We start from the raw sequence: 24320 nt of genomic DNA, 5'->3' as shown, positions 1-24320 counted from the left end.
TGAATTGCGGATGCTGTAAGTCAGGAACAAAAAAGGAAAAACAAAAGCAAACAAACTGCTGGAAAAGCTCTGGCAGCATCTGTTCTGAGCACGAGCCCAAAACGTTAACCTTGATTTTTACTTCACAGATGCTGCCAGAGCTTTTCCAGCAATTTCTGTTTTTGCTCCTCCATTATTTTGTGCCTCTTAATCTCCCAAAATCCATCTCCTTGCATTTGCCCCACATCCCTCAATATTTTTGGTTAACCATTCTCTTAAATTTAAAATTAAGAAGTGACGCAATGTAATTTGCAGAAAGTATTCCAAGCTTCTAGCATACATGGTGTTAAGCACTTCCTAATTTCATTGTTGTAAGATCTGGCTCCAATTTTTAGACACTGGCCACCAGCCCAAGTTTCTTGGACAGTATAAATAGCATAGACAAAATAAATCATCACTTCACCCTAACATCTTGAAAGCTCAAATAAAATCACCTTTTAACCTTCTATCCGAGGAACATAACCCTAATCTCCCCTCATAATTTAAGTAATGAGTCCATGTGTCCTTTTGGTAAATCTTTTCAGAATAACACATTGCTAAAAGCCTAGTACCGAGAGTTTTGCACATTTCTCCAGGCGTGGACTCTGCTACATTGTGGGAGAAGTTGGTTCTCACCAAGCAGAGTCTTTAGTTTAATGGAATGTTACTGCATTGCCTTTTGTATAACTTGCTACACCAGTTCACGACATTTTAATAACTTACTTATCTGGATCCCTAACTCTCGTTGGAGTTCCATCACTTCTAGTTTTTCTGCATTTAGAAAGTACCATCTTCCATCATTTATAGGTTCAAAGTGAATGATCTCATATTTACTTAACTCTCAACCCACTTTACCATCCACTTAATCTAGCAGTATCTCTTTGTAATGTAATGATTCCACCTACACCTTTTGTAACGTTGCCTGCGTGTCATCAGCAAATATAGATACAAGGCTTTCTATCCCATCATTTAAGTCTTCAAAAAAGTGAACGGTTGAGACTTCAAAATAGATTCTTGCAAGATAACAAAGCGATGCACTGATTTACCCTCAATGGAAAAACAGTGGGAATATCTTGAAGCACAAGATTCAATCAATGTAGGCACTCATAACCAAATACTTGATTGTGCTATTCCTACTGACAAAAGGAAACCATATTCAAATCTGACCCAATGTAATTTTAATTCTGCACTTCGGGTGAAAAATTAATTGGCTTTCATCAAATTATCATATTTCCTATACTATTTCATTTACATTCTTACACCAATATAAAAGACGTACGAAAGCAACACCAGGAAGTTTAAAGGCTACTGGATATGATCCCTTTTTAATTAATGCAGAAGATAGAGTGTAGCTTTCTATTATGACTTTCAATAGAGAGTCAGTCTGGAAATAACTGACTTTTGTGTCGAATATTCAGAATCTGGAAATGATATTATAGAAAGACTTGAAAGCAAAATACCCAGCCCCTCACCAGATGAACAGTTGTGCGTGTGTTTCTTTTTTATAAAGTAGTAAAAATGATGAAAGATATTTAAGTAACAATTTCCCTTTCAATAAACAGAATACAAAATTTGACCTCCCAAAGACATAACATTGAAATTACACCAGATTCAATATCCGATTGGTAACCAAATATTCAGAAACTGTAAAGATATGCTGAGGTAAACTGAAACCAGAACAAAGCAAGCAGATTAAGATTCCAAACAGTTCCTAGATGAATAGCAAATCTTGCTTTGACTGGATTTTCGGTATACTCAATGTTATTAGATTAAGCAATACAGGATCACAATAATAGAGGGTATCAGTTTGCCAAACATCTCCTTTCCTAATTCAAATTTATTGATGCTATATGTTAATGTAGACAAAATCTAAAATTACACATTAAAAAATATACAGGCTGGAAATACTCATTACTCTTGGTATTCCTTATATAGACAGATAAACAATCCCCACGTTAGGTTACAGTAGTGGGTGCTAATGTAAAAGCCATTAAAGCTGCAGGTAACTGAGTCACTGAAGTGATTTCAGTCAAAGAATAAACTTACTTTACAGCTTAAAGGCTGCCCTTCATATCTGATCTATTAAACCTTTCAGTTTATACTTAAAAACAGAAAGTTTTGACTGTAATTCATGCGGGATACATTGTATGCTTCGAAAAATAGTGGGCAAATTACTGTTGCACAGCTTACTAATATCAAACTTTGCATGACATTTCTGTCCAAGGATACAAAATGTATGGTATAGTACAAAAATTATTCACTGTAAATTCTTTATTTGCTCATAGCCCTTGTTTACTCCCCAAAGGTTTCTTTGTGGAACTTTTAAAAAAGAATGCAGGGAGAACAAACAGTGAGCCTGTTACTGGGACATTGCTGCTCTTTTAATGTCAAATACGCTATAAATAAAACTATTACTGTTGAGAACATCTAAAATAGGCTTCTTAAGACACTAGGAAAGCCATGTGCTAATGAGATTTGCATCACAACAGAACAAATAAAGCTTTCCTAATGTCTTTATCTCGTAGTTGGGTCACTTCAGAGCCACAATGATGTCTTCTCACTGATGGGTACCAAGGTCAGAATTTTAAAACTGACAGTATAACTCCAAATGCAGTCGTTCAAATTACCTCTAATGTAGAAGAGGCTCATTGTCAATAAGATGCACTGACTATTTGGTGGGGCCAATGCAAGAGGCATGTGATTGTATGCCTGCACCACATTAAGCACAGGGGTGAAAAATCAGAGTCTGGTTAAAAATTAGAAACAAAGTAGCTCCATTTCCTTGTAGTCAGCCAATACGCATAGGCAACACAAAGTGCAGACTATTCAGAACTAAATACAACCATTAAACAGCACAGGGATTCCAAATCTAAACAACATTCTTGGCACAGCAAGTTATCTATTTTCTTGAAAAAGAAATTCTTCTTGGTCCAAACTTGTGCCTTTCTGCAAATCGGTGTCTAAGGCATCAGGTAAGTAGTGTAGTGCATGTCCGTGTTTTGAGCAGTAAACAACACTGCAGCAACAAACTCATCGCTTTGATTCAAGAAATCGATTCCAGTAATACTGGAAAGTTGGTGAGTTACAGGCACCAATAGCTATCAGCAGCAACAAATACAGCATCATCATCACTACAAAACTATGCTGAGAGATCCAGGATGGCTGCTTTGTGGGTCTGCAATATTAAAACAGAACATAATTATTACTACACTTTGCAATGGAAGTATTTAACTTCTTATCCTTTGTAAAAGAAAGGCTTTAACTTTAAAATACTTCAGAATGTGGCAATAAGTAATTCAAAAATATGAAATCTTCTGTTACGTGAAATATGCTGAAATCAGACACATACAGAATCTTTTGAGCATTTTAAAACAGCGATCACAATCAATACTATACATATGGACTTAGGTCAGGAACTAAAGAACAATGAATTTCAGTGTCTAAAGGAATGAGAAATGTCTTTAAATCTTCAGGCGTCTGAAGACCATTTCTTTCGTTACAACCTGAACCTTGATAGCAATAGTTTGCGTAGGCAGAGGTACAGGATTCGAATGGGAAACCCAGCAGTACATCACCTGTTAGCAGGGGTGGAGTTGACAAGCAGCTTGAGGGGCCAAAAAGCAGCATTTATCTACTCTTGATGTCATCCTTGCCTTTCTTCAGCTGTCAGGTTTCCAGAGGACTAAGTCAGAGGCTGATTAAAACTTTAAGAAAGGCAACCTGCCCCTTAAGAGTAGGCTGACTGACTGCTTCTTGTCGTGAGTCCAGTAACAGAAGTGAACTAATTGGACACAAATTAGGATCGGATTGAGATTCTTAAAGAAAGAACAGCCATTGCTACCCCAAGTCATCTATTCTTGGGTGTTGGGGGAGGTGATAGCCTAGTGGTATTATCACTGTACTGTTAATCCAGAGATCCAGATAATGTTCTGTGGACATGGGTTCGAATCCTGCCATGACAGATGATAGAATTTGAAACCAATAAATATCTGGAATTAAGAGTCTAACGATGACTATGAATCCATTGCCAATTGCTGGAAAAACCCATCTGGTTCACGAATACCTATTAGGGAAGGAAAGTGCTGAGAAAGGGTCGCTGGACCTGAAATGTTAAGTCTGTTTTTCCCTTCACTGATGCTGCCAGACCCACTGAACTTTTCCAGCAACTTTGTTTCTGTGCCATCTTTACCTGGTCTGGCCTACACGTGACTCCAGACCCACAGCAATGTGAGTGACTCTTAACTGCCCTCTGGCCAATAAAATGCTGCCTGGCCAGCAATGCCCTCATCCCATGAATGAACTTAAAAAACCCATTAGTCACTCTTCCAACAATAGACTTGCTAGTGTAGTGCACCAAAGGTTGTGTACAGTATAAATCATACCATCTATTGTTCCCCCTTTTGTTGCCCAGTGTCCAGTACCACACAACCTCCACATTTCCCCTCCCTAAATTATCAAAGCATCAATGAAACTCGCACTTTGACCCCTCTGCAACTTGTCAAAGACTGACTACCCAAAATCCAGTTAGTCATGCACTCACAAAACAGATGCAGTCATTGGGCAATCACCCAATCTTATATAAATATTTTATGAAAACATAAATAAATAAACAACTAAACTTCTCAAAGTCAGAATATACACCTGTTGAGGCAAGTGTTTTGTATCATTGAGAAAGTCAAAAGCAACAAATACTGCAGCAAAATGGGACAATAAGAACTGCTGATGCTGGAGTCTGAGATAACAGTATGGAGCTGGAGGAGCACAGCAGGCCAGGCGGCAGAGGAGCAGGGAAGCTGGCATTTCGGTTCAAGACCATTCTTCAGAAATCTTCATTGTTCCTCCAGCTCCACACTTATCTGCAACAAAATGGAATGCTTCCATCAACTGGGCACTCTACACCATGTAAGGCATTCATTTTCACATCCTTAACATCAGCACCAAATGCAAACATTTGCAAAAATAAAACTTCAGCATACTTGCTCATGAGTGTTACATGACAGAAGTACCAAACATCTGATAACTCAACCACTAAACCAACGTTTGTTCAAGTACCAGAATTTTACACCCAAAAGTGCCAGTTAAGACCAAAGTAAACATTTCCACATAATTTATATGACGTAACTGTGGCCTAAATGAGGCAATCCCAAAATCCAAATTGGTCATTGCCCCCTGCCATTCGAAAAAGAAAGCTTTTTTTTAAATCTCACTGAATTCACAAGTCAGAAAGAGTTCAATGATATAGAATCATAGAACCATCTCCATTGTGGAAGCAGACCACTGATCGCACTGAGACCACACCAACCCTTTGAACAGCATACTGCCCAGACCTAGTCCTCCCCCCCTCCACCCTATCCCTGTAACCCTGCATTTCTCATGGCTAATCCACCCAATTTGCACTTGCTCATAGAATCCAGGGATTTTACCACGGCCAATCTAATAAACCTGCAGATCTTTGGACTGTGGGCAGAAATCTGAGTACCAGAGGAAACCTACGCAGACACAAGGAGAATGTGCCAATTCCACACAGACAGTCACCTGAGGCTGGATTCAAACCTGGGTCCCTGGTGCTGAGGCAACAGTGCTAACCACTAAGCCACCATGCTGTCCAAACGGTTTGAAAGCTTTGTAAAGATTCGGTAAAGAAAGTAAGTTTACCTCCTTCGGTGCAACTTCTCAGAATAAATGAGTAGATATTTTACTCTCAGGAGCTGGTTGTTTGTGACCACAAAGTACTTTTGTGGAACATCCCCACCTTCACTGTTTCGGACTCTTGCTCTTCGGCGATCTATGCCACCGGCATCTGGAATCAAGGAAGCAACAGGCACTCACAAACATTAAGAAAGGTCCAAAAAGTAAGTAAGTTATCTATTGAATAAATCCATGAGATTCAGTAATACGATGTCAAACATCATCGAGCCCAAGAATTTCTCGTTGTTTTGTCACTCGGCTTGTGGCTGATATTATTTCTAATGATGCAGCTGCAATAATGCACCAGATGTTGAAGATTACAATAAAATTAAGATTGTCAGGAAATCCCTACCAAGGGGGAAAAAAAGACTGATTTGTTTCAAAACCTACGTCAAAAGGAATTAATCTGGTATCAGGAGTTAATCGTTCAGTCCCTCAAGTTTTTCCACCACTGAATTAAATCACAGTTGATCTGCACCTCAAGTCCATAAAACTATCTTTATTCCATAAAAACGTTAAGGAGTAGGAATAGGAGAAGAAGTAGAAGTAGACCATTCAGCCCCTCATGCCTGTCTGCTATTCTATAAAATCATGGCTGGAGGGCATCAGGTCTCAACTCCTCTGTTGTGTCAGTTCAGCACAGCCCTCAACTCCCCAGTATTTCAAAAATCTATCTATCTATCTATCTAGCTCCTCTTTAAATACTTCCAGGGATCTCGTGTCCACAGCTCTCCGGAGTTGGAAATTTTAGACATTCACTGCCCTCCAGAAGTTCCTTTGCCTCTCAGTTTTAAATTTGTGTCCACTTACTCTGTAAGAGCAAGAGGGCTTGATCAGGTGGGGTGGGCTGAGAGGGATGTTGCAGTGTTATGGTTTTGCAGCAGGGGGTTGCAGCAAGATGAGGTGCTGAACACACTTAGAAGTCAAGGGAGGCTGACATTGTTGAGGAGTAGAAAGGGAAGGGCTTACGAGGAAAGGCTGAGGGTCTTGAGGCTGTTTTCATGAGAGAGAAGAAAGTTGAGAGGTGACTTAATTGAAACATATAAAATAATCAGAGGGTTAGATAGGGTGGATAGGGAGAGCCTTTTTCCTAGGATGGTGACGGAGAGCATGAGGGGGCATAGCTTTAAATTGAGGGGTGAAAGATATAGGACAGATGTCAGAGGTAGTTTCTTTACTCAGACAGTAGTAAGGGAATGGAATGCTTTGCCTGCAACGGTAGTAGATTCACCAACTTTAGGTACATTTAAGTCGTCATTGGATAAGCATATGGACGTACATGGAATAGGATAGGTTAGATGGGCTTGAGATCGGTACGACAGGTCGGCACAACATCGAGGGCCGAAGGGCCTGTACTGTGCTGTAATGTTCTATGTTCTAATGTCAGAGGCAACGGCTACTGTCCAGATGTTTGGGGGGGGGGGGGTGCAGCAGTAGGAGTAAACATTTTCAGTCTGAAGGGTGGGGAAAACTTATGCTGTGTAGGGACTGACTGGCCCATTTAAAAGCGAAGAAATTTTAAAAAAAACCCGAAGAGACGTATCTTCAGTTCATAAAGAACGGGAAACAGTTTTGTTGCACATACCACTTGGCACATGGCCTTTCAACTCTGTTTATTCTTAAACCAGGATCAGAAGTTGTAAATTTGTATGGAGTAGTTTAAAATCTCTTTCAGCGGTGGGTACTCCTCCATCACTGATTATTTGGGCCTATGGATTGGTTCCAGAATTATGAATGAACCTGATTTGAACAGGTCTTTGAAGGAGCTCCAGATTCATCTCATTTTCGACAATGCAGGAGCTCCCAACATCATCTAGGTGTAATCTGAGCTCAAATTATGTTATGATCCTTCGCTGGGGACTCTTCAAATAGACGAATGGCTTTCAAATATCTGATAAAATCTTTAATTATCTTCAAGAATTTTAATTGTTTTACTGCTTAATCTCGTGTACTCAATTACTAATAGCTAATAACTAATCAAGCATAAATACAAAACAGGTAATTCTGCACAGGTTTAACAGTCATGACTCAAATCATTTACAAAATATTTGTTTCAAAAATAGTAGGAACTGCAGATGCTAGAGAATCTGAGATAACAAGGTGCAGAGCTGGACGAATACAGCAGGCCAAGCAGCAGAGGAGCAGGAAGGCTGACATTTCGGGCCTAGGAGGGGGGTCTAGGCCCCAAATATCAGCTTTCCTGCTGTGTTCATCCAGCTCTACACTACAAAATATTTGTGCCAAGATTCAAAATAAATGATACCTTTTCCTTTAACTTGGCATTTAACATCAGGATGGTCAATGATCTCACAAACTGCAACACAGCTAAGGACAGGTCCCAGAATGCTTTGGTGCCAGCCATTACCATGAGGACTGTACAAAAGAGCCAAGCTCAGATCACTGGTAAGATATGTTCCTTCCCCAAAGAGAGACGTCTATGAAGAAAAGATGAACACAAATAAACTTGCACAGCAAGTGAACAAAGTCAAGCTTCGTGGGCCGAAGGGCCTGTACTGTGCTGTACTTTTCTGTGTTCTAATACTTGTTATGTCCTTTGCAATTCTTTTGAAGGGGTTATCCGTGTCAAAAGTATGTCTGTAGATGGATTCAGTGTATTATTCAAATGAAAGATAAAAAACAATATATAGACAGCTTGGACCAAGGAAGCTGCTTCATTGTTGTAATTTCTGTGCAGTTAAACACTGCTTAGCTGGTGAACTCTATCAATTTCTTGTCTATTTTAAGGTCCAAGGTAAGCACAAAGATCAAAGGTTTGATGTTCAACAAAGGGGGATGTGAGAGTGTTGCCCCAGTGTGAGAACAATTAAAAAAAGAGAAAGCAAGGTGACATCAAGCCAGACAGGATGAGTGAGGGATAATAAGCAAGAGAGAGTGCATGCGGGGACAAAAGGTACAAATGTTGTCAGTTAGAAGTACTCAGTAACGGTGTTGCATGGATCACTCCAAGACAGGGCAAAGGAAAACGAGAGGGTATGACACAATACCAATGTGTAACTAAGCACAAGTGTCAATTGTAATGCTAATGCTACTATTCACACCCTTCTTTTGTGATAAAATGAGATTTAATGTTTTTTCAAGAGGTGGTAGAGCCGATTAATAATGAATTCCTCACCTTGTTTAGGTGACACTGTAAACCACAATGAATAATGGAATAAAAGTTCTCAAGTCGGCTCCCATGAAATGCATAGATGAGATCTCGGTCTCCTTTGGTTTCCTCAAACTTGGCATTCATCTGATCACAGTAAACAATCTCAAACAAGAAGTCGGGAGTAGCAGCAGAGGGTGTCGTGAACCCAGTGAGTTCCTGGATTTCTTCATACTAGAACACAAACAAGATTTCCTGTTACAAAAAGTCACCCCTGCAACAAAAACAAACTAATGCAGTGAAGCTTTTGTATTTGATGGCAATGACATAGGAGAGTGGGGTCAGGCAACATTTTATTCACTCCTTCCTATTCACTCTTCTATCCATGACCATGAGCAGGTTGTTAATACATCTCAATACAACAACTTGTAGTGCAGTGCAGACAGATGAGCCTTCTGAGCAATGAATCCAGATTCCTACTCATATTTTATACCCCTGTCTACTAGTAATATGTTAAACTTGCAAACCCACCATGGGGAAAATCGTCGCTATGTCTATTGCTTTGAAGTAGAGAGATAGTTACACGTAAAACTTCAAATTCAAGCTGCACACCATCTAGACTCAGAAAGATGCATTTCCTCCCATTAAACAAAACACATTATCTGTTTTGGCCATTATAATTTGTGTAGAAAGGTAATGTACAAACTCTACTTTGAACACTGGTAGAAAATCCTTTCCAGGAACCCGACACTGATCCCCATGAACCTGGATATCCGTCAAACCCCATGCCCACAAAAGGTTAAAAAGTAGTACTCAAACAAGACCACTAGCTAATAAGCTTTTTCTTCAATCCATATGGCCAGAATGCACACAGCAAATGGCCCAAAGTTTGCTGCCCTAATATATCTATTAACCTGTAAGTACTAGCAAAGATAATGGGAACTGCAGATGCTGGAGAATCCAAGATAACAAAGTGCGGAGCTGGATGAACACAGCAGGCCAAGCAGCATCTCAGGAGCACAAGCAGTACTAGCAACTACTACAAGTAGTACTAGCAAAGCTGTCCTGAGATTTACAAAATGGCAGTTAGTAATCTTTGACAATAAAATGTGAGGCTGGATGAACACAGCAGGCCCAGCAGCATCTCAGGAGCACAAAAGCTGACGTTTTGGGCCTAGACCCATCAGAGATGGGGATGGGGTGAGGGTTCTGGAATAAATAGGGAAAGGGGGAGGCAGACCGAAGATCCCTTCCCCCACCGCATCCCAAAACCAGCCCAGTTCGTCCCCTCCCCCCACTGCACCACACAACCAGCCCAGCTCATCCCCTCCCCCCAGTGCATCCCAAAACCAGCCCAACCTGTCTCTGCCTCCCTAACCTGTTCTTCCTCTCACCCACCCCTTCCTCCCACCTCAAGCCGCACCTCCATCTCCTACCTACTAACCTCATCCCACCTCCTTGACCTGTCTGTCTTCCCTGGACTGACCTATCCCCTCCCTACCTCCCCACCTATCTTCTTTTCTCTCCATCTTCGGTCCGCCTCCCCCTCTCTCCCTATCTATTCCAGAACCCTCACCCCATCCCCATCTCTGATGAAGGGTCTAGGCCCGAAACGTCAGCTTTTGTGCTCCTGAGATGCTGCTGGGCCTGCTGTGTTCATCCAGCCTCACATTTTACTGTCTTGGATTCTCCAGCATCTGCAGTTCCCATTATCACAGTTAGTAATCTTTGTTGTAAGAGTATGTTTCCCCCAGTTTCAGGGCTAGCTCACTTATTCTGTTTAGTAAATAGAGCACACTCAGAGTAACCCACAGGTGCAGCAATCAACAGTCCAGTTCATTAATGAAAACTTTTTTGACAAGGCCAATTTCCAGCAGTAACATCCAAAGTTCTAGTTAAAAAGTAACAGACAATTAAAACACTTAAAATGGAGGAGTAAAATATCCAATAAGTTTCTAAAATTCACAATCGAATCTAAAAATGTTATTCTGCAACAAGTCCTGGCTGCATTCAAATGCAGGATGGCTACACCCATCTCTGTACGATTGTTAACTCCTACACATACACTCAAACAGCATGTCATGCACGTCACTGTGCACAGTACCTGGTATACCTATAGTTCTGATACGGCAGTTCTGCAAACATACATTTCGCTTTCCAAAGTTTCTCCCACAAACACCATCATGACTTGAGTGTTTTGGAGGAGAGGTGCACTGCCTATTGGAGAGTAAGTGCAGCAATTATAACTCACTCAGTGCCCCGTGGTGACCATGGCTGCCTGAAAACCTCAAGACTCCAAAACTTTGGCTTGTGCTAAAATTGAGAAAAAGACATTGCATCCTGGTACAACTATTCTGTGATTTCTGCTTCAATAAATTTTGTTATCTGAAATATTCTTTAATTAATAGAATATGGCCACTGCTGCCAAGGCCAGCATTAATGCCCATCCCTATCTGCCCTTAAAAGTGTAGATGCCTTGTTAAATTGCTATCACCTGTATGGTGAAGGTACTCTCAGTGCTGCTAGGTAGGCAGTTCCACAATTCTAATACACAAAGGGTTGGCATGTTTCCACCTCTGGATAGTGTGCAACTTGGTGAGAAACAACTGAATTTATACCCGTGGGTATAGGCAGTCACGACTGTAGAAAATTTCAATACCAGGTGAACAACAGTTCAACATTTCTAATAAATCATTCAAACGGGTTCTTACCCCCTTTTTCCCCAAACATTTGATGGTCAGGTTTTTTGACAAACAGGCCCAGCTGAGAAGTTCTAGGGTCCTTTTATGTGGGTTTAATCCAGAGTGTAGCAACTGTTTTAAATTTGGCAGATTTTGAGCATCAGCAAGCTGCAAAGAGACAAAATCTGTCAGTCCAAAAATATGTCAAATGTTCAGCACAGAAATCTAACAGTCAACAGTACCATTAAAAGATCAGAATACAGAGTTTCCATTTTGGATGCAATGAGGGTGTCTGATGCAATATGCACTCAAAATTGCATCACCTCGAGAAGTGGCATTCTTTTCCACACACATCCCCAAACCACTTACAGGCATGCAAAAACAAAATCTGCCACAAAACAGAATACAAGTAGGCAGCATTTTTTTAAAAACCTCTGATATGTTTAAGAGCGGTAACTTGGTTCAGACTGACTAATACAGGCAAATTGATTAAAAGTTTTCTTTTTGTGAAAAACCTGTTAATCCACCAACTGAGTCACTGACCTTAAATTAGTGAAAATTAGTTTTAGGCATAAGAAAAACCATTTACTAAATATATGTGTTCAATAGTCAGATTCCAAATAAGCTTAAAATGTATATCTTAAAGTTTTAAAAGTCTTTTGATTCTGTCTTTATAGTCAAAGCAAAAATCAGTGTCACTTTTAGGATCCATTTGAAAACTTGCAAACCATTGGAACTGGACGACATCCTACCAATGGTTATTATTTAGACTCAGTGCAGGCCAGCTTTAAACACAATGTTTTTTTTCAACTCCTGCAAAAGATTCCAAAAGTCAACTCTGCTAACTAATATGCATTTAACATTCCACAATGCTTTTGCATTGGTTATTTCCAGTGAAATGCACCAAAATTAAAACAAACAGCTCAACTCAGCAAAAATTCCAAACTCAATCACATGTAATAGCAAAGAATTGACTGTCTTTAACTACTGTACTCCTTGCTCCAAGTGGTTGCACATTGTCTGATGTGGGTGAGGACTAGTACATGATCACCTGGCTGAGGGTTGCAAGCTTAAGACTCACTTCAGAGACTTGAACACAAAATCTAGATTGACAAAGCGGTACTGAGGAAGTACTAAATTGCTGGATGCGTAATACCATATGAACAGATTTTTGTTTTCCCTGTTTTAAATATGACAAAGATATCTGACGAATGATTTGTCATCGGCATATCTCAAATTTTATCTGTGTATCATATGAATTTTACACGACCAATTTCCAGTATCTGCTCTTAAATACAGTTCAATGCAATCATTGCAATGTAGAAAAACACCATCTTCTGACTCTGCCACCTACTTTCTAAACAATAATGACCATATATTACCTGGCACTGCAGAACAATAAGATAGACACAAATCTAGTGGCTGCTCATTTGGCCCCATGAGTGAAGTACAGTAGCATATGTTTATATTACAGGGCTAACAATCCAGCAGGCAAATTCAATTCCCATCCCAGTAATTGGGAAAATTAAATTCTGTTCATTAAAATCAATTGGAATAAAAAGCTAGTGTCATGAAACTGCAGATCATCAGCAAAACTGAAATGTGCCCAAATGGCCTTTACAGAAGTAAATGTACCATCTTTATGCAGTCTGGCCAAAAAGCCTCCAGATGCACATGGTCTTTGAAAAGGCCTCAAGGTACCCAGTTGTATCAAAACACCACAAACTGCAGCAGTTCTGACAGATGACTCATGACTACCTTCTCCAAGGTGGGTACGATGATAAGTGATAGTCTTGACAGAGATAGCCATATCCTTATGAATTAGTAAAAAGAAAATTCACAAAAATAGAACTATTATGTCATCTAGCTCGCTCTTGAATGTGTTTAAAGTGTATACCTCTACACTGTAGCCATTCCTAATGATCGTTATTCTTTGTGTAAAGGTCATCCTGACATTTGTTCTAACTTCTCCTTTCAACAGTGTTTGCTTTGACATTTTCTTGTGATATGCAAACAGACTTGGAATTAATGCTTCTGAATAAAGTCCATTTTACACATTTTCATTTTCTCAAGATCCTTTTCCAGGCATAAAGATTAAAGTTTTCAATCTTTTTCCCCTAAACCAATCCCACGTGGATTTTATTTAAAAAACACTGCTGCTACAGCTTGATCATTCCTCTAATGGTGACCAAAGCAGAAACCAGTACTCATATTTACTGTTTTTAAAAAAAGGCTTCAGTGCTCACTCATTCAAAGGGTCTGAAAATATGATTAAGCATTTCACATCACAATAAAACATACCAAGATGCTTCAAAGGAACACATTAGAGACTGCCCAGTTCCCTTTATTTTCCTTGCTTCACCATTTGGCTATGTTACACTCAATTTCTCAATGTCTTCAACATCAGCCACCTTTCATTGGGGATTATTATCAAATACTTTCTGGAAATCTGAATACACCACTTCATATCCATTGTCCTACATAGCTCAACCTAAAATAAAAACTAATTGAATCCTCTTCCATTTCCCCAAATGAAGTGCATCCCTGTAAACCATGTCCTACATTTCTCCTACAAGCACAGCACCTCTTGTATAATTAGTCTCAGTTTGTGAATGCAGGGCATTCCTGTCCACCATGCCTTGTGTTCAACACAGCAGTAACATTTCTTTGATAACATGCCTTAATATTAACCCTCCAAATGTTGCATCCTTCTGTATAAAATGCTTCATATTTATCAGGAATTCAATGCTTTCCAGAGAGAGTGCTGAATATCTGCCCGTCTAAATGCAACATATCCCTGCGGAATCTGCCCCTGGAGATCCTTTTCTCTATGGTAAAACTTCAGACCATTCTTAAGGTACACAGTTATATGAGTTAAAGTGTGGAGTTTGAGAAACAGAGCAGGCCAGGCAGCAGAGAAACTGCTGCCTGGCCTGCTGTTCTGCCAACTCCACACTTTGTTATCTCTGACTCCAGCATCTGCAGTTCTTGCTATCTCAGTTTTCCAAGTTGTCAAGTTATTTTGACCAGCATTATGAAAGCAAATCGGAGGAAGGATGTCGTGAAACTTGAAAGGGTTCAGAAAAGATTTACAGGGATGTTGTCTGGGTTGGAGGGCTTGAGCTATGCAGAATGGCTGGGGCTATTTTCCCCCGCATGTTGGAGGCTGAGGGATGACCATATCGAGGTTTATAAAATCATGAGGGGCATGGATAGAGCGAATAGGCGATGCCTTTTCCCAGGGATGGAGAGTCCAAAACTAGAGGGCATATGTTTAAGGTTAGAGGGGAAGGATTTCAAAGGGACCTAAGGAGCAACTTTTTCATGCAGTAGGCAGTGCTTGTATGCAATGAGCTGCCAGAGGAAGTGAGGGAGGCTAGCACAATTACATTTAAAAGGCATCTGGGTGTATGAATAGGAATAGATTAGAGAGATATGGGCCAAATGCTGGCAAACGGGACTAGATTAATTTCAGATATCTGATCAGCATGGACGAATTGGACTGAAAGGCCTGTTTCTGTGCTGTACATCTATGACTCTACCTGGGCATCTTTTGCAAAATTCGAGAGGCGCAGGCAGGCAGACAGAAAAAGAGCTGGGGCGGCGCGCACACACACACACGCACACAATTCCTCCAACCTCCCTACAATCCCTCACTCACATCACATCACCAACATCTCAACCCTCACCTCGACTTACCCACCACCTCAGTCTCACTTCTTCCCTTTTCAATCTTACCTTTTTAAGAACTTATTCACCTCTCAGCCACCGCTCAATCTCATCCTTACTCCACACCCCACCATAACCACCTTAGCAGGTGCTTCCCCTACATCCATACTGCCCTCATTTAATCTCTCACAACCCCTTCATCCACCCACCCTACGTCCTCAGGTGCACTCCACCTCTCACCCACCCTCCACCCCTGCCTAAATCTCTTTCCCTCACCCATACCTCCCTCTCCTCCACTTTGTAACCCCACCTCCTTTCACTTACATCCACCTTCCTCCCCCTACCCTTTCCCCACCTCCCCTGAACCTCTACACCAATTTTCTTCTCCTCAGACCAACCTTCCTTCATACCTACCATCCCCACCCTGTTCCCATCCCCCCCCTTACTCACCTCACCACTTCTTACTCCTCCCATCTCACACACACACACACACACACACACCGCCTACCCCGCTTCGCCATCCCCCTTTCTCCCCTCCTCTCTCCTGCCCCTCCTCCTGCGCCCCTCACCGCTCCCCGACACCACTCCCTCACCAGCCCATCGAAGTCCTTGCTGTCCCCGCTGTAGTAAGAGGCCGGAAAGGGCCTGAGCACCGAGTCCCGGCGGTAGCTCTGCAGGGCCGACATGAAGAGGCTGCACCTGAGGTCTGCGGCCAGGAGGTCCCTCCGCACAATCTCCTCCATCGTGTCCTCTAGGGGCAGGGGTACGGCCTGGGCCTCAGCCGGCATCCTTACCCCACCCCCCGGGAGGGGGAAGGGGAAACAACCGCCAAATAATAAGTATAAAGTGAAACTGCCAGCAGAACCCTCACCCCCCGGCTAAGAGCCCTCCAGCTGTTAGGAAGTGTCAGGCTGGGTGAGCCCTCCTTCCGGTTCCGGGTCAGCATCCGCTGTCATCACCATGGTTACCACAAATCCATCCTTCATTCCTCAAAAATATAACAACAGCTTTGCTAAAAGGAGGACTGGCTAATGTTCACCTTCGTGCAAACTGTGCACTTAAACTATGCTTAGAACTAAACCCAGCTCACACTGATTGCTTTTAAAACAATTCATCCCAGTGTGAAGCATCTCGAATGAATTAGGAACCTGCACTTGGATTTTTTTTTTCCTCTTTGTGCTGCCTGTCCTTCACCAACAGCCTTTCTGCTTTCCTCAGTGAGGAGTGCTTTCCATTTGTGAGCTTTCATTCATTCTAGGTGTGAGTGGTTAAGTATTTATCAAGTTATCATATTTATCAAGGCTGCATCTTCATAAACAGTTCATAATAATGGACAATTTCTGAGATAACCTGTAATTTACATTGTTTACCATTGCTGTAGTGCTTCAAGGATACGATTTGAGAGCAAAATAATTTTTTTATTTACTTTAAAGAAAATTCTTATACTCCAGCATTGCTTTCAATAACACCCAAAGCTGTAAAAATGAAATAAATACTTTAAAAGATACTTTCCTTTCATCTGAGCCAGAAAGCCTGGGTTCAAACTGCACCTGCACCAGATATGTGTCCTAACTTGTCTGATCAGATTGATTAAAATAAATACTTCAACACAATTTCAAGTCAAAATTGTTTCCCTAATTCCATTTCCCAAATCTATCCTATTTGTACAATCTTATTTTGTATTGATACATCTCGCAAAACCTATGTAAGTCGACCTCCAAGTTGATGCAGCGATGGATTTTTGAGATTTACATTGAAAAGGCTGAAATATCAGGTCAATATCTTTTACAAGTGTGTTCACATGTTACATTATAGTTTGAATTCCACATTATCAAACATGCAATGCAGATTAGTTTTTTTAACAGTACCTCAGTTGAAAGGCTGTATTTACAAAATGGCCAGGTTTTTCAGTTTTTGTGTTTACCATTTTCAGTCATTGATTTATTTATCATTAGTGACGAGGTCATCTTACTAACAGTGAGAATGATCAACGTTCTAGTGGGAAAATAGAGACCAGCATTCCAGGTAAGTAATTAAGAAAATGTGAGATCTGTCTTATTCAGTATATTAATGGGTGCAAACACAGGAAATTTGTACTTTCTATTTGAGTCATGATGAGTATGTGAACTGTTTCCACCTGCACTATAAATAACCTGAACAGGAAAGCCTCTGTTGTTTAATCCCCAGAAGATAGAAAACAAAGTGAAACAAAATGATATTTCATGTCATGGCCATAGATCATAACCTCAAATGAACACCAAAATTTTAATTCTAACGTGTTTTCTTTTAGAAAGAGGACTGGTATAGCCACACAAGGTGATGCAATTGTAAAATTGGTGGCTGTCAGGTGAATGTCACACCTAACGACATGTCAAAATTCAAAGTGATGGATTAAAAGGGAGCAATATACTACAATCTGAAATGTAATCTCCTGGGTGTTATCTCAGGCTGTGCTCTTAATGGATAGAATTCAGCAGTAGGAAAAAAAGACATGGATTGTATTTCTTCCTTTCAAGATTGCACAAATAATCAAGGGGAGGCACTGGCCTAATGGTATTATTGCTGGACTGTTAGTCCAGAAATCCAGGTAATGTTCAGCGGACCTGTGTTCGATTCCCACTATGACAGATGGTGGAATTTGAATTCAATAGATATTAGGAACTAAGAGTCTAATGATGACCATGGATCCATCGACGATTATTGGAAAAATCATCTGGGTTCACTAATGTACTTACCATCCTTACCTGGTCGGGCCCGCATGTGACTCCAGACCCACAGCAATGCGATTGACTTTTTCTGGGCAATTAAGGCAATAAATACTGGCCTAGCCAGTGATGCCTTTATCCCAAGAATGAATAAAAAAAGTGCAAGGGTTAAAAGAGATAGTAGGAACTGTAGACGCTGGAGAATCTGAGGTAACAAGGTGTAGAGCTGAATGAACACAGCAGGCCATGCAGCATCAGAGGAGCAGGAAGGCTGATGTTTCGGGCCTAGACCCTTCTTCAGAAATGGGGGAGGGGAAAGGGATTCTGAAATAAATAGGGAGAGAGGGGGACGAGGATAGAACATGGATAGAGGAGAAGATAGGTGGAGAGCAGACAGACAGTTAAAAGAAGTGGGGATGGAGCCAGTAAAGGTGAGTGTAGGTGGGGAGTTTGGGAGAACATAGTTCAGTCCAGGGAGGACGGACAGGTCAAGGGGGCAGGATGAGGTTATTCGGTAGGAGATGGGGGTGGGGCTTGAGGTGGGAGGAGGGGATAGATGTGAGGAAGAACAGGTTAGAGAGGCGGGGACAAGCTGGGCTGGTTTTGGAATGTGGTAGGGGAGATTTTGAAGCTTGTGAAGTCCACAATGATTCCATTGGGCTGCAGGGTTCCCAAGCAGAATATGAGTTGCTGTTCCTGCAACCTTCAGGTGGCATCATTGTAGCACCGCTGGAGGCCTAGGATGGACATGTCATCTGAGGAATGGGAGGGGGAGTTGAAATGATTCGCTACTGGGAGGTACAGTTGTTTAGTGTGACTGAGCGTATGTGTTCTGCAAAGCAGTCCCAAAGCCTCCACTTCGTTTCCCCGATGTAGAGAAGGCCACAACAGGAACAGCGGATGCAGTATACCACATTAGCAGACGTGCAGGTGAACACCTGCTTGATGTGGAAAGTCTTCTTGGGTCCTGGAATGAGGGTGAAGTGTAGGGGCAGGTGTAGCACTTCCTGCGGTTGCAGGGAAAAGTGCCGGTTGTGGTGGGGCGGGAGGGGATTGTGGAGCGGACAAGGGAGTCACGGAGAGAGTGGTCCCTCCAGAAAGCAGATAAGGGTTGGATGGAAAAAATACCTTTGGTGGTGGGGTCTGATTGCAGATGGCGGAAGTGTCAGAAGGATGATGCATTGGTTTTGGAGGTTGGTGGGGTGGTATGTGAAAATGAGAGGGATTCTGTTTTGGTTGTCATTGCGGGAAGGGGCTGTGAGGGATGAGTAGCAGGAAATGCAGGAGACACAGTCGAGGGCGTTCTCAACCACTGTCGGGGGGAAGTTGCGGTCCTTGAAAAACAAGGACATCTGAGATGTACAGGAGTACAAGAGGCAGGCATAGCTTGGGCTGCTTTACATCCTCCAGCCCAACCAGTCCCTCTCCACTAACACCCTCATCTGCTTCGCTGAACTCATCCTCACCCTCAACAACTTCTCTTTCAATTCCTCCCACTTCCTACAGACAAAGGGGGTGGCCATGAGTACCCGCATGGGTGCAAGCTATGCCTGCCTCTTTGGAGGTTATGTGGAACAATCCCTGTTCCGTAGCTACACTGGCCCTAAACCCCACCTCTTCCTCCATTACATTGAAGATTATATCGGCGCCACCTCGTGCTCCCACAAGGAGCTCAAACAGTTCATCCACTTCACCAACACTTTCCACCCTAACCTTAAATTCACCTGGACTGTCTCTGATACCTCTCCCTCCTTCCTGGACCTCCCTGTTTCCATCTCTGGCAACCACCTGGAAACCAATATCCATTTCAAACCCACCGACTCCCACAGCCACCTAGAATACACCTCCTCCCACCCACCTTCCTGCAAAAATGCCATCCCCTATTCCCAATTCCTTTGCCTCCACCACATCTGCTCCCAGGATGATGCATTCCATTCCCGTACATCTCAGATGTCCTCGTTTTTCAAGGACCGCAACATCCTCCCCTCCGAGGTCGAAAACACACTTAACAGTGTCTCCTGCATTTCCTGCAATTCATCCCTCACACCACCTCCCTGCAATAACAATCAAAACAGAATCCACCTCGTTCTCACGTACCAACCCACCAACCTCCGGATCTAACACATCATTCTCTGGCACTTCCACCATCTGCAATCCGACCCAACCACCAAAGACACTTTTCACTCCCCACCCCTATCTGCTTTCTGGAGGGACCACTCTCTCCAGGACTCCCTTGTCTGCTCCACACTCCCCTCCAGCCCCACCACACCCGGCACTTTTCCCTGCAACCGCAGGAAGTGCTACACCTGCCCCTATTCCTCCCCCCTCACTCCCATTCCAGGCCCCAAGAAGACTTTCCACATCAAGCAGATGTTCATCTGCACATCTGCTAATGTGGTATACTGCATCTGCTGTTCCTGTTGTGGCCTCCCCTACATTGGGGAAACCAAGTGGAAGACTGGGAACCGCTTTGCAGGACACCTACGCTCGGTTCGCACTAAACAACTGCACTTCCCAGCCACGAAACATTTCAAATCCCCCTCCCATTCCTCAGACGACATGTCCAACCTGGGCCTCCTGCTGTGTCACAACGATGTCACCCAAATGTGGCAGGAACAGCACCTCGTATTCTACTTGGGAACACTGCAGCCCAACGATATCAATGTGGATTTCACAAGCTTCAAAATCTCCCCTCCCCCTACCGCATCCCAAAACCAGCCCAGCTTGTCCCTGCCTCCCTAACCTTCTTCTCAACTATCCCCTCCTCCTACCTCAAGCCCCACCCCCATCTCCAACCTAATAACCTCATCCCGTCCCCTTGACCTGTCCGTCCTCCCTGGACTGACCTATCTGCTCCCTAACTCCCCACATACACTCACCTTTACTGGCTCCATCCCCGCTTCTTTGACCTGTCTGTCTCCTCTCCACCTATCTTTTCCTCTATCCATGTTCTATCCTCCTCCCCATCCCGCCCTATTTATTTCAGATTCTCCTTCTCTTCCCCCATTTTTGAAGAAGGGCCTCGACCCGAAACATCAGTCTTCCTGCTCCTCTGATGCTGCTTGGCCTGCAGTGTTCATCCAGCTCTACACCTTGTTATTTTACAACAGGTAAAAGTCAGTTTAACCTGAATCTGTGTGTGCTAGTGGAAGATTGGCCTGTAAAAGAAGGTGTACTGCTGAGCCCAGGAGTTTGTGTGTGCCAGTGGACTGAGGTACCATATGTAGTAGCCTACGTTCTAGCCCTAGTGTGCAGTAAAGGTCACAATTTGAACCATCCACCTGCCAACCTGAATTGTGAGTGAGGACATTTCATCATTCTTAGTGTTAGGAGCCAGCAAGCCACTCAAAAGAAATAGGACAAAACATTTCACCTAACCTGCTCAGCCATGAATCCCAAAATCACTATCTACTCTTCTAGCTAACTGAGAGACTGAACCACATGTCTTTTAACTTTTATCATTATTTTGGATTCGTTTCTCATTTCTAAGCTGTGTGCATTTTTATTTCCCCTCATTTTTAAAACAACGAACTTTTGTTAACTGAAGAACATCTGGTTAAGTTGATTTCTGTGAAAACAGAAATTCCTTTGGTCAGAGATAAAGGTATAAACAAAAGAGGGGTGGAGATATGTTGTAAATTACTGTTTTCGTGAACAACCAAAGGGGCCAGCCGAACAGAGAAGGGAGCCAGATGATCCCTCTTATCTGGCAAATTGACAATTTTGGAGTATCCTAGCTGCAACTAATAATTTGAGAAATCTTCCAAGTTCTGGTCATAATATCTTGCAAATGAACATAAAACTGGAATGGAGCTCTGTTTTGAAGGATACAAAACAAGTCGGACCAGTGAGGTTTTACAAGTTCTACTGATTTTTCCTTCTGGGTCTCACTGTAGCACAAAAGGAAGAATGAGTAGATGGCAGTGCAAAGATGAGCTTGGGTAATCACAATTTGGGTGCGAGTTTCTCATCTTGCATTATGTCTCATCTCTTCTTCCCATGCTGCAATATTGCATTACATATATTTTCAAAAACTGTAGTAAATCAGTACTCCCACACCTTTGGCAAATTATGTCACTTTGTCTGTGGGTATATGCGTGAGAGTATTGTGAGGACAAGAATTATTTTAGGCATTCCTGACCTCAGCTGTACAAGTTGTACATATACTTAGTCTAACATTTGACTGCTTATTTGCATAATCTTAGAATAAGGTTCTATTTGCAAAAATACTTGGGAAAACATGTATTTTAATACCTTGAATACAGCCTAAAAGACCTTATTTTAGAAGACCACATATGGCTTAATCTCATATTTTCTCACACCATTTTTAGTTTGTTTGTGGTGCTGGAGAGGAGTATTATTTTTCATTCTATTTTGTGTAATGCATTAGAAGATGGCAATTGGTTGTTAACCAAAACATGAAACTCAGCTACAGTCTTGTCATACACATTTATATATGGCAAACCCATAACATTACATTCAAAATTGGCAGCCCATTTTTAAAAGATCAAATCATTTCTGTTTATGCACATTACACAAAGGCATAACAATTTACAGTCACCTATTTTTCAATGCTCATAACTCAAGCTATCAAACTATACTACAGATTACAGAAGGTAGTAAATCATGGAGTGCTTCTAATAGCTAAAGTTACAAGAAAAATAAGATTAATTTCAAACATTTTATTCCATTGTATCCTGGTTTTCCAAAAAGAAATTGCTTGATAAAAACGTAGACATGAAATACGATTAAATCTTTTCTGAAAAAATTAGTTCCCCATTGCTCACTCTTTCAAGATGTTTCCATCTGGTTAATATCAGAAATAGAGCCATTTCTAGCCAAGCATTCACTCACTTCTGCTGCCAAATAAAGAAACAGGAAACTCGTCATTGTTTGTGGTAATTAAATTGCCAGTTCTGAATGTGAGCAAGCACAAAAAGAAATGATATGTTACAAAAGTAACCATGAAGCTGTTGGAGTATTGTTAATTACAGCTCCATGCAGTGTCAATATGCCAGCTCCTCTTGGCTTCCTACAGTCTTCGATCTTGTAGATGCCAACAGTGCAGTAGTGGTAGCACTACTGGTATGCACAGATCTCAAACAATGATCAACAAAGAAATGGACTTTGAAGTGGGAATATAAGCCAGGTACCAGTAGCGATGCTGATAACTATGAAGTCAAAGATATTTGGCTAATGCCACTGGGAAGACAGCTTGCAATGGTGGGCAAATACGACGGATGCAAAAGGTCATTATCCTGCACTGATGTTTTTAAAGAAATACCTGAGAAGAATTGTTCATTTTGCCTATAAAGATAAACTTGGTATGCCATGACTGGTCATCTCAAGGGGAAACAAGTCTTACTAGCAAAAGCCAAGATATCGTGTCCGTGTTACACCATATAAATATCACATGAATCTCTGCATTGGGGGACTGGGCAGCGATTAATCGGATATTCAATTATTCATATATGCATGTGATGCATGTCTAACATAACCGCAATAAACGAGAAAGCTTCTAAACCCATACTATGTTCCTTCCACTGCTTGGATGAAAATAACAACAAATCTATTTACAGTGCATTGGGTAGATTACACCTTGCGATTACTTCTGTAGATTTTGTATTGTTCAATGACTCAGGAATGTAACAAGCACATTTATTGTTGACACGACAAGGGCCATTTTCAGTTTATTCAGCATCACAGATCAGACAGTGTTTCACAATAAATGCAGTACACTGGCAAACTATTTTAAGACCTGTATACTAAGTGAAGAGTCACCCCACTCTCCATATTCAAACAGTCCAGCAGAACATACGCTATGTACTATCAAATCAATTATCATGGAATGGCAAGCAACAAATCAACACTTCCACATCATATTGCTGCACTTTCCTTCAATGTCAGTGGAGAAGGGATAGTCATTGCAAGCACAAGTTATGTGCAGAAGGCAAGTGCAAATGACTTTGCCCAGCCATCAATTATTTAGGCATCCCAAGGTACAGGAAATTTTTAAGGTGGAGGCAAATTGAACAGATACACAATGGGCGAGTAGATATAGCAATACCAAAGCTGTACTCTAGGCAGAGCGTGTGACTTAGAAATACAAATATGAATACTTAGTTACAAGCAACAGTTTCTAAAATATATAACAAGCCCAGATCATACAATATTATTGCTCATCGTGGTGCAAACACAGAAATTGCTGATAAAACTCAGCAGGTGTGGCAGCATCTGTGGAGAGAAAACAAAGTTAACATTTCAATTGCAGTGACCCATCTTCAGGCTACCTGCTCATGGTGCTACTTTGCAAAGGAATAGAAATCAGCTCAGACTGATATATTGTAGACTAATCATACATGAAGAGTAAGGAAGAGCATCGAGGGTGATTATTACGTGGTGATGTTGGATGACAACAAGCAGCAGCAATGCAACCAAGTTGTCAACCAAGTG

The 24320-nt window shown here is 41.7% G+C and overlaps 1 protein-coding gene across 1 annotated transcript; it reads right to left on the bottom strand.

Moving 5' to 3' along the window:
- Positions 1 to 1315: 1315 nt before the first annotated feature.
- On the bottom strand, positions 1316 to 16088 carry parp16 (poly (ADP-ribose) polymerase family, member 16). The gene is made up of 6 exons (XM_048562988.1): positions 15756 to 16088; positions 11524 to 11661; positions 8840 to 9046; positions 7970 to 8141; positions 5674 to 5818; positions 1316 to 3193 (listed from the first exon to the last, which is right to left on the bottom strand). Exons 1-6 carry the CDS (start codon positions 15948 to 15950, stop codon positions 3049 to 3051), a joined length of 1002 nt encoding a protein of 333 aa, XP_048418945.1. The 5' UTR covers positions 15951 to 16088; the 3' UTR covers positions 1316 to 3048.
- Positions 16089 to 24320: the final 8232 nt, after the last annotated feature.

This window comes from Stegostoma tigrinum, chromosome 33, assembly GCF_030684315.1.
Source record: "Stegostoma tigrinum isolate sSteTig4 chromosome 33, sSteTig4.hap1, whole genome shotgun sequence".
NCBI classification, from domain to species: Eukaryota; Metazoa; Chordata; class Chondrichthyes; order Orectolobiformes; family Stegostomatidae; genus Stegostoma; species Stegostoma tigrinum.
The sequence above is the reverse complement of the archived record's forward strand: the minus strand, read 5'-3'. Positions and strand labels throughout refer to the sequence as shown.